The sequence below is a fragment of the Camelus ferus genome, chromosome 21 (assembly GCF_009834535.1).
Source record: "Camelus ferus isolate YT-003-E chromosome 21, BCGSAC_Cfer_1.0, whole genome shotgun sequence".
Classification (NCBI taxonomy): domain Eukaryota; kingdom Metazoa; phylum Chordata; class Mammalia; order Artiodactyla; family Camelidae; genus Camelus; species Camelus ferus.
In genome coordinates, this window is record NC_045716.1 from 11,270,377 (window position 1) to 11,281,507 (window position 11,131).

Sequence of the window (11,131 nt, forward strand, 5' to 3'; positions counted from 1 at the left end):
AGCACAGACAATGGTTTGGCAGCTATGCCAGTGGTACGTGCCTGCTGTCACCCAGACAAGTACTGAGGGAAGTAGCACTGGTAGAAAATGGAAAGAAAAGTGACAATGTATATAATTATCTAATGTCCCCTCCCAGTCTGGATTAATGGTGATGAATGTCAGTGCCCAGGTATAAAGATTTAGATTCAATGCCTATTTCCATTGAAACTTTCAACGTCATCTGTTTATGATTACTTGAAAGAGAAACAGAATAGTAACCAGTTCCCCAAAACTCAATCCCTAAGAAGTCTCTAACTGGGCTATTATAAAATGAATTATCACAGAGGACGAATACATGAAAATACCTAGTACATTACGTATCATTTTGCTCAACAGCACTCCCTCTTCTGAGGATTCTAGAACAGCATTTAGGAGGCTTCTGTGGCCTCCAGGCACCAGTTTTCCCTGCAGCTCCCAGGTCTTGGACACAGGGGCACAGGGAATGAATGCAAAGAAGGAAAAGTATGGCAGACGAGGTCAGGCCGAGACCCTGAATCCCCACCACCCATCCGGCCCGAGCCAATTCTACCAAGCCCTCTGTAGACTAGCATGAATGTGTGTGGATAAATACAACAGAAACTTGAGAAAAACCTGGTTCTCTGTATATATCCAAACTGCTGGCTCGGCCTTTCACTTTGCCCATAGTCAAGCTGATTGAACTTAGCATATCCTGGCTCAAATTTTGATGGAGGTGGGCCTCTTGGCCTTTAAGTTGTATATCTCAATCGTCTTTGAAAAGGTTTGGCCTCCCCACGTATATGCAGAGTACTGGATGTGCACCCATCTGTTTTTATGCTTATTTATACTCTACTACCTTCCAGCGCTGTGAGGTCCTTTAAAATATAACGACATGACTGATGATGAAAAATTAAGTGAATGGAGTGAATATTCTTACTCTCAGACAAACGTTTGTGGGAAAGCAATTTCCCTTACAGTTCTGGCTTCATGCTCCTGTTTTAAGTGAACACCCAAGCTCAGATGATCTTGGAAGGTATGTATTAACCACCATCAATGCTAAGACGACAAAATATGTGTTCTGTCAGTTTGTTGCTCCCAGTATTGCCTTGTCCTGTTGACCCTCTAAGGTCAGGGTGTGAAATGGACCAGGAGAGAAATAGAAAATCCCAAGGTTTTCAAGGCACAGGGCAGAGGGAGGATTAAGAATGTAGCCTCATCTGTCCTGTAAGTCTCTGTAAGTCCCAGGTTTCAGGCACACACAAGACTGTGGGGGCAACTACTGTTTTTCCTTTGAGAGAAAGCAGCTTACCCTAACCCCAGGGCCTAACTCTAAGGTGGCCGATGTTTTGCCCTATCTAATGGTTCCAGGTACCAATGTGGGTTTCTGGAGCACTTTTGCAGCATCTCACTACTACCGCCAGCTCTCCATCTCTAAATCTGCCCTTCCTTCTTTAAATACCTGGAGATCATACACGTAAATGTCTCACACCGAACTCCACAGGGACAAACTGTCTCCTTCCCCATGGAACCCAGGCATCCAGCCCTAGCACCCAGTGACTCAGGGTCATCTAGTCCCACTCTCCTCCTGTCCCTTCCTACTAACCCTGGAATCCTGACCACTCTCATTTCACACAAAGCTGTGTGGCATTATGTGGTCCCTGGAGTGACTTCACGCTATTGACATTTGCCAATTTTTGCTGCTTGTGTAGAAGGGTCATCCTGCATGTCTCCCTCTCCTGCCTGAGTCCAAGGGTTTTTGAAGGCAGGCTTAATTAAGCCCCCTGCCTTGGAGGGGAATGCGCCCCCTTTCGGCGGGAGAAGGCAAGGAGACGCGCGTCGGGCAAGACTCGTGGGTACGTTCCAGACTCCGCCCGGGAGCTGCGTCCCAGCGCCCTGGGACCTGGGAGGACCAGGGCAGAGGTGGTGTGAGGCTGTTTGCATCTTTGTCCCGGCGGCAGAGATGGAGAACACTAAAATCTAAGATACTGTGGGGTCTGTTTTACAAATTAAAATTCTTCACTGAATTACTGAATCAATTCTCCCTCGAACTATTTACTCCTTCCTCCAGGTCCCCCCGCCCCCGCAAAAAGAGGTAAGATTCATAGACAGCCTGCAGTTCAGGCCAGTGCGATCGCCATTCCTGTATGAGGGTTTCGGTATAGTCTCTCCTCGCTCAGCCATTAAGAACATTTCCAGTTGCTTGCAAATTAACTCCGTGAAAGCAGACAAAATAGGAACCAGAGGACCTGTCCTTGTCCTTTCTCATAACTCGGATCTTGGAGGTTCTAATTAATACACCCTTTTCAAATGCAGTCCTCATTTTGAGCTGAGTCTGGAAAAATCAATAATGGCAAAAATAAGGCTCAAAGTCAAAGTCCTTGGGAATTAGAGCTCCCTCATTACGTGGTACAGCAAAGGGGCTGGGACATCCAGTGCTCCAGGACCGCATTCTGGTCATAACTCGGACCGATATAAATTCCTGTATTTGAGAACTGCTGGTACAGCAGAATCCTTGATTCTGATTGTCCTCAGACTCTTCTGAGAAGTCACCTGTGTATGTGATTGATTTGTTCTGACATGTTTTTTTAATTTTCTTTCACAAAATTTCCTTAACCTACCACCATTTGTGCCTTCGTGCCCCTCCCATCCCCTCAAGTGGCTATTGCCCCTGTAATCGGCTTCCCAGATATTTTTCAATCAAGGAAAGTGGTTCCAGGACAAGTGAAACGTAGTGATTTTTTTTGGTCTTAAACCTAAAACTGATAGCCCATAATTCTCTGTAGAACTACTTCCTTGAGACTGCCTCACTAAATTAGACAAATGATGATGCCAAGAATCTACTAATATTCAGGACCACGGTGGAGACTCCTTACTCAAAAGATTACATACATGGAAAACAAACCCCTCGAGCCTGAAACACCGACGATTGTCCCTCTTCAGATATCTTGGCTATATATCTCCGCATTGTTTGATTTAATAACAAACAGCACTTAGGGAAAAGGAGGTTGTGGCAGTTTGTTGATATTATTGTTACCGTTGGAGATAGTTGGTTTTTAATTGAGTGTTGTTAGCCTGCTCACCAAGCTATTTGATTTTCAAGAATCCAAATTCTTGTGGATAGATAATAATGCTGTTGACAGATGCACCTTCTTTGGATTGTTGAAAAGGGCGTTGAAGGAAACCAAAACAACGGGAGTGGTACTGGCCCCGTATCGAATTAAAATGCAGAATTTGACAAAGAGCGTCCAATTGGATTACATTAGCATGCAATCCCAGGTAGTTATGTAAATGTTTGGACACCCAGTGGCAACAGAGAGTTGGCTCCTTATCCAAATGTTTCCTGTAAATATCGGATCTCTAGCTCGGAGCAGCACTCCGAGGATCCTGTTGGTTGAACTTAGAAATGGCTTGGATGGTGGATGCTGAATACCTATGTATTTTCTTCGGGAGGATTCTTCCCCCCAAAACTCTTCTACCCACTGCAAGAGAAAAAAAAGCAAGCAAAACGCAAGCCTTATCTCCTCTATATATACACTCCCCTGATACCTAAAAGTTGTACTTCCTATGGCTTCTGCTGACTCCATTTACCTCCTAAAGGGTAAAAAATAAATACATATTCTCTGAGCCATTTAAAGCTCGAACCGCCAGGAGCGAAAGGTGCTCAGGAGTCTCCGGGAACGTACAGGCGCGCACAATTCTGCAACTTCCCTGTTCCTGAGGCCCCGGGGCCCCTGAGAAGGAGAGAGGTTCTCCAGGAGTAAGAAGAGGTCTGCTTTGATGGGTTGCCCTGACGAAGGAGGGAGCCGGTAAACAGGATATAGGAGAGGAACTGCAAAAGAAACACATCTTCTAAAATAAAAATCAAATTGGTGTAGGGCTCCTCACCGTTGAAAATCTATAGATGCCATTTAAAAGTGAATAAGCACCCGGAGGTGGCTGCTGGCCAGAAACGAAGTTCAAAATTCGGATCTGACCGGATCTGAGCCAGTGGACTAGGAAGATATCTTTGGCTCCGAAATTGCTGGGGTTTTTTTCGCAGGGGGCGGGAGGGAGGTGACATCTTGTTGGTTTGGAGATGATTTACTTACTCATGTTGTAAAATCTAAAGCGACGTTCCTGGGAAGACCAAGGAACTGCCGGGACCCGTGTGACCTCCTGCTGCCCGCCTGACGCCCCTAGGCTCTGACTTGAGCTTGCCGGGAAGAAGGTTAAGGTCGCCGAGCAGAAATGCCGGGTTGCGCGACGCCTAAGGTGCGGGAAAGGCGCTCCGGAGTCTTGGGAAGGGCATCCCGGCGAAATGAACGGTAAAGCCAGTAACTCACTGTCTTCTAGAGTTGGGGGATCTGGAGGCCCAGCGAGTATTGGCAGTCAGGGCCTCGGACTTTAGAGGCTTACCTCCCGGGCGCTTAAAACTCCAAGCGCCTTTCGCTCCTAATCGCGAGGGAGTAACCAGACTGTAAATTTCTCCAAAATATTAAGAGAAGGAAGCCATTCAACCCCTTGCTTCTGTATGTTAAGATAAACAGGATTCACAGCCTCTTCTCTGGACTTGACATTCGACCTTGAGGACTCAGTGGCCTCCCATGATCCTAGATTTCACTGCCTCCTCTAAAAAGAAGAAAGAAAAAGCAAAAAACCCTCCAGGCTACGCTTAAAACGGTATATTTCATTAGCTCCCCTTTGAATCGTGGTAACTGAGGCCCAAATTCAGAGAGGCAGCACCGGCTCCAAGGCCCCACGGGGTGGTGCCGCATAAGAAAATTTCTGGTGCCGTAAGGACTGCAAATGCTGAGACGCCAGCAGAATTGATATTCCCGTGCGAGTTCCACGCGGGAGCGCCCTGGAGAACGTTCCCCGCTCTCCTGAGCGTGTCTCTGGCCTAGAGAAGTCGGCGGAGATGGGCCCTGGGGAGTGTGGCAGGCGGCTGGGGCGGGTGAGTCCTTCGCGCCGCGTTCACACCTCTCCCTTTGTGACAAATCGATTTCCCGCGACGCTGTTCTGTATTTGCATCCCGCCGCGACCCGGGGCCCAGCTGCGCCCGGTCCACACTTAGCACCGCCTTGTGAATGTGTGCGTGTGTGCGCGCGTGTCTAATTGACTTTCCGTCTACCTTTTTATGACTACATGTGTTTCCAACAAAAGGTCTTATTAGGACAATCTGGTTTCACTAATTTAGAGGTTGGGAACATGGAAGGCAGGCTTTTTTTTTTTTTTTAAGAGTTTGCAGAAGTTCAGATTAAGAAATGACAGCGGGATGCACCATCCTCCCAGGAGTGGGTCTGCCTATTTTTTATGAGTTGTTTCTCCTTCCTCCCTGACTACCCCTGTTCTGCCACCACCCCACTTCACACTCCACACTCCCCCATTAGCCATTGGATTCCTAACCGTGTTTAAGGAACGTTTCTTTAAACACTTAAGGTATTTGAACCCAGAAGTTTGAGAAGTATACTAGGCTGGGAGTATCAGTAAAAGGAGAAAGAAATCCTTCAACAGAGAGGAAAGTGGAGTGGATGAAAATCAGGGGGAAAACAGGGGAGTGGGGGGACCATCCAGAAGCCTTCACTTTGGACAGTGATTAGCACCTCTCGGCTACACTGGACCCAGTTTGTAAAAAAATTTGCAATATTAATGATTAATATTGCCAGTGTAAATAGAGTCTGTTTTTCTTATTTCAGCTGAACAGAAATCTTAGGAAGGATGTGTTTCTGTATAGCTCTAAGAGGAAAGGGTGTCTGTTAAATGTCCCCCGTCTCTCCAAAGGAGGTTATGGTTTCTCACTCTGGAGTAGTAGACTCCCAGGAGGCTGCAAGGGGCGTCTGACTCCCGATGCCCTCCTCTGTCCCATGCAGCTCGAAGCCCAGCTCTAGTCCTCTGCCTGGAGACTCCTTTCTTCCCTAATTCACAGTCTGAGCCATTCTGTCCACTGCAGACAGGGAGGCCTAGTGCCACCCCACCGGTCCTGAATTCCACGTAGCTCATGACAGCCCTCTTGGCAACTTCTGGTGGGGGCCCAAGACTCAGGACAGGTGTCCTCTTGGACACTTGCTGTTACCCATCTTACCCTGCCCTTAGTCTCATCCCAGAGATGGGGAAGGAGGTTGAGGAAACATTGCTTTGAAAAGCAACTACTACTTGTTAGAATAGGCCCCGGCTGTCTTTACAAAGCAAGGCCTGTGGCCTGGCTGTGGGTGTGTTTGGGTGTGTGTTTTCTCAGCTACTTTCCCAGCCCCAGACGTCCATGACAGAGTCCCCATTACCTCGCTCGGCATTCTGCGACCTTCTTACGAAATTGCCTATCATTCTTACTCAAGCATCCTCTCTCTCTGAACCTCAGTTTCCCTCTGGGGTTCACTCCACACTAGGCCTTAGGTTACCACTTGAAACTTCAAGATGTGTTCATGTATCTAACAGGCAGGTTCCCGCAGATCTCAACCGTTTCCCTTGGGACACAGGTCCCAACTCCAACCGCCACTCTTATGTGTCCCCTCGTGCCCCGTGGATGCCACGTGATCATTGCAGCCTCTCCTGCACCAGGCCTGGGTCTTGCAGGAACCATACCTAGGCCACATCTCCTGGCCTCCGTTTCAGCTTGCGGGTGCTTCCCAGCCAGCCTCCCCGGCCTAGCCTCGCTCTCTACCCACTAGGAGGCCACCAAGAACCCGAGCTTCCTTCTCGTAGCGTCCGCCCAAAGTCAAATGCCAGGAATGTCAGCATCCCTCCAGCCCTGTAGTACGCGGGGCCCAACTCCCGGCCGCCTGGACCCCGGGCTTGCTGCGGCCACCGACCCTGGGCCTGCTGTTCACATTTCCTCCGCTTGCTCTTGAGGCAAAGCAACCCTGGCTGGTCTCTCCTGCCCCACCCTGGTCCTCTATGCAGCAGTTTCTTCACGACCCTGTTTTTCTGTCGTGGGTGCAGCCTCTAGTTCTCTGAACAGTGATAAATGTTATGATTAATAATTAGTCATGGAGAAAGAAGAACGGCAGAATTTGCAGAATTAGTGAAGCTGGCTGATGGGTACATGGAGATACGTAATATTAGTCTCCGTGCTCTTGTATGTGTAAATATTCCCTAGTAAAATGTTTTAAAATAATCATATTATTTCGCAGTGCATTTTCCTGTAACTAAAAATGTCTACGCGAAAGATTAATTCACGCTGCCGGCTGTGCTGTGCGAGCAGCAAACCGCTGCTACCCACCCCTGCCCTCGGACCAATAACTTCAACAAGGACGCCTCTGCCTCTGTACCTAGCCATTACCCCGACTTGGGGACATCGGGTCTTCATTCCTCAGAGTTGGCCAGTCTTTCCCTAGTGACTGGCCAGGCCAGACTCCCCGTCGCCCTCTGCCTCTACAGAAGTAGAGTGGATTGGCCCCAGTTGACTTTTGGCTAAAAAAAAACTGAGGGGAGCCCAGGCCTGGACCAAGGAAGCAGGGCAATGGGCAGGCGGCCTGCAGGAGAGAGAGGCCCTCCCTGCGGCCTGTTTCAGCGCAGCCCTCGGCGCTCCCTCCAATTTGCACAGGCCTTGTTTCCAGCTGCTTCTGAGTCCAGTTTGCTTCGCTGTTTTCTGAGAGTCTAATCTTGGAAATGTTTTTGTTTTTGTTTTTGTTTTTGAAATCATAGAATGCCAGCGGGACCCCTGGTTCCACACCTTCCAAGTTCCAAGACAAAATAGCAGTCAGCAAATAATGGCAGAGAAAGAGATCCGCTTCATTTTAAAACTTCCAGCCACATTCTGACTCTTGCAACCTCAAGGAGGAAATATCCAATCCTATGTCACCAGGGATGAGCCAGGTGACAGGTCTGTTACAGACTCCAGGATGTATGGATACACTTGGAGTCACTTTTTTTTAAGACACCGCTAGTAACGCGAGGCGAGATTTCCATAAGGGCACGATACCAATCAGGAAGGGTGCAGAAGGGAGACTGTGTATGGACTTTTCTGGAAATCTTGGGGCCAATAGGGAGAGCTCCTCCAGTGTGACACCGGGCTCGGCTTCGGAGCCCGCGCTTCCCCAGCGCATCTCTGCTGTGCGGGATCATGCGGGGCGGTAGCTTGGGTTTCACCCCTAAAGGACACTCCCTTTGCTTCGCGAGAGTCTTCTCGTGTCACTCAGGCCTTTGATTCTACCGGGCGTCTCAGACCCGTTTGCAGGTGGCTGCAACACCCTGGGACAGAGAGCGGCTCGGGCGCTCCAGCCCGGCGCACCAGCGCCGCCCCTCCGGCACGCCTGGCCTCCAGAGCCTGCGCGCGGTGCGCCGCCGGAGCAGCTCGGGTCTCGCTCTCTGTGCGCGGTGCCCTCCGCCACCTCTGTCCCGTAAGCCCTCGAACTCGCTTACGCCACCCGGGAGAAACCTTTCCGACCCGACTCAGCATCTTTAGCCCACCGCCTTCCCAAACAGGCGGGCTCCCGGAGTCTGCCCCGCTCTGGGACCCTTTTCCAGCCCAGCCCTGTCGCCCTGCAAGCGGGAAGATCTGGCAGCCCCGCTCGGCCGGGACAGAGAGGCAGCACAGTCGGCTTTGGGGCGAGAGTCCGCGGCGGGCAGGGTCCCTGACCCCAACCGCAGGGCCTCGGAGCCTCCCTCCAGCGTCCGCCTGGCTACGTCCTCCGCAGAGTCCTCCTTTTCTCATCCTTTTCTCTCGTCTGCGATCGGCCCTTCCTCCGGCCGCTGCCACCGACCTCTCCCTGTTCCTGACTTTCTCCCCCTGGCCCCAGGCGGGTTCCAGCCGCCGAGCCTGGACCCCCGCCCTCGGTCGGGGACACACCCCCCCGCGGGCATGCGCCCCTTCACTCACTGTCCTGTTGCGGGGTGTCGCTGCCGCTGGTGAGTCCCGGCGACTCCAGCAGGCTCCGGCCCGCCTCGCCCACGCTCTCGTCCGCCTGCGCCGCCACCATGTCCCCGGCTTCCTCCAGGTCTAGCAGGTGACTGACGGAGAAGTTCTTTTTCGCCTGCAGGGTGTCGAGGTTGCCCGGGCTGTCCAAGCGGCCGCCCAGCGCCGGTTGCCGCTCCAGAACGTGCCCGTAGCTGGAGGTCATGGTCTCCCCCTCCGATCCCACCCACCCCCCTCTTCCCGCTCGAATCAACACCAAACGCTGTGGGCGCGAGGGGGGAGAGGAGCCGAGTGGGGAAGAGAGAGGGGGGAGTGGAGAGAGAGAGAGGAGAGAGGAGGAGAGAGGAGAGAGAGAGAGAGAGAGAGAGAGAGAGAGGGAAGGAAGGAGGGGAAGAACAACAACAAAAAAGTGGAAAGAGGGCGGGGGACCCCCTTCTGTAGAGCAGAGCGTTCTGCACCAGCAGCCTTCGACAGCCTCGGTTGCTTTCCTGAGGCCAAGTCCGGCGCCGTCCAAAGAGATAATCCACACCAAAAAATAAAATTAAAAGTCACCCTATGTTCAAGTCAGGAGAAAAAAAAAATTCCTTCCAGCTCTCCAAAGCGTCCACACGCATACACTAAAAATAATAATAAGGGGGAGAGAGGAAAGGGGAGGCCAGCAGGGCGGGGGAGTTAGGCAAACAGAAGAAGAGAGAAGACGGGGTGGGAGAGAAGAATCAAAGTGGGTTTTTTTTTTTAAGGTTAAAAAAGTTATTCCCAGGCAAGAGTTCAAGCACCAACAGAAGAAGGCTTGTTCCAGCTTTAAAACATCTTCAAGAAAACGTGTTCCCCCTCTCCGCACTCCTGTGGATTCTCAGGAGTGACTAAAGTTTCAGGAGGAGAGGGTGATGTCTTGCAGATGTATTGGAGAGCAGGATTCTCACTTTACTTTTCGTAAGGAGGAAAAAAAAGGGCTTCAGGAGTCCGAAGGAGGGTGGTGGTGGGTTTCCCCCGTTCCCTTCGCTTTCTCCCCCTCTTCTTGCTGAGCTCCTTTTTCCTTCTCAGTTGGATCAAGAAGCTCTCTGGCACTTCAAAAGGCACAAACTGGCATGCAGAGGAGGCTTTGTAGGGAATACAAGAAAATTGGAGACCCCTGGGAGGGCAGATCTCGACTTAATAGGAGCCTGTAATTACGTGGCAAAGCCTTTGTGCGGTGCCTGACGTTTTACAGACCCCCTTTCTCCATCACAATCTCCTTCTTCCTCCTTTCCCTCGGACCAAAAAACAGTCTGATTAAGAAAACCCCCTTTGCCAACTTCTGAGCAAGAGAGAAAGAGAGAGGGAGGGAGCGCGAGAGGGAGAGAGGGAGGAGGGGAAGAAAAGGGAGGGAAGAGAAAGCGAGAGAGCCCCTTCGGATTTTTTTTTTTTTTTAAGTAAAGGTCTAATTATCATTCCCCTGCAATAGTATCACAGGGAGAAAAGACAAACTGAAACCCACAGTCACTTCAAACGAGTTGATTATTTTGCTTCGGCATTAACTCCTCCAGATTTGTTTAAGATCCTGTTGGAAAATCTCATTTGCATGTTTTGATAACAGCTGCGGGGAAACTTGCTGGAAAAAAATCCACAACTATCTCAATCAAATTTTCTTCTCCCTCTGCCTTTTTTTTTTTCTTTTAAAGTTTCCTGCTGTTCCAACAGTTTTGGGGTGGGTGGGGATGAAGGAGGGTCGGAAAAAACGAGGAGAGAGCAAGCGTATTAAGGCTACATTTGGCCCTGTACAGACAGCGTACTAAATAATGTAATAAAATAACAGGACTGATTATAATGGAAGGCTCTCCCACGCTTCTTCCGTGGACTAAAGGCAGCTTGGGGGAGATCTAGAAGGCGCCGAATCGGTTCGAATCTCCCCGCCGCTAGGAATCCCGGGGCCAAGGCAGTAGAAAATGTACATACTTATTTAGCTGGAAGAAAGTACTCTTAAGAGTTTGTCACAATTGCTCCCCTTCCCCCACCCTGGCCAATTTCGTAACCTCTTTGGTGCAGCCAAGGTCGCTTCCCCAGGCTACGACGCTTAGACCAGAGGGTCGCGCTGCCCAGATGCGGAGGAAACAGGGGCACTCGCAGAGCCAGCGGTCGCCGTGGCTCCTGCGCGGTTCAGGGTCCAGCCAGGGTGTCGAGGGGGGAGGGGGAGGGGAGGAAGGACCGAGAGGGGTGGAGGAGCCCCCATCTAAGTCTATGGATAATGCTCTGTCGTCCGTCTGCGGAGCGCGAACTTGACAGAGGACAGAGGGGTGCTGAGCGATTTTTTCATGACCTGTTGGA

The 11,131-nt window shown here is 50.7% G+C and overlaps 1 protein-coding gene across 2 annotated transcripts in view; it reads right to left on the reverse strand.

The window, feature by feature from the left end:
* PRRX1 (paired related homeobox 1) overlaps nt 1-10,110 on the reverse strand; it is a 70,705-nt gene extending 60,595 nt beyond the window's left edge. Inside the window, exon 1 of one of the 2 annotated variants that reach the window (XM_032463755.1) lies at nt 8,792-10,110. In XM_032463755.1, coding sequence (XP_032319646.1) covers nt 8,792-9,032 — 241 coding nt within the window. In that variant the 5' untranslated portion in view covers nt 9,033-10,110. The remainder of the gene's footprint in view (nt 1-8,791) is intronic. The other variant, XM_032463756.1, reaches the window with a different exon arrangement.
* Between the last annotated feature and the right edge of the window lie 1,021 nt (nt 10,111-11,131).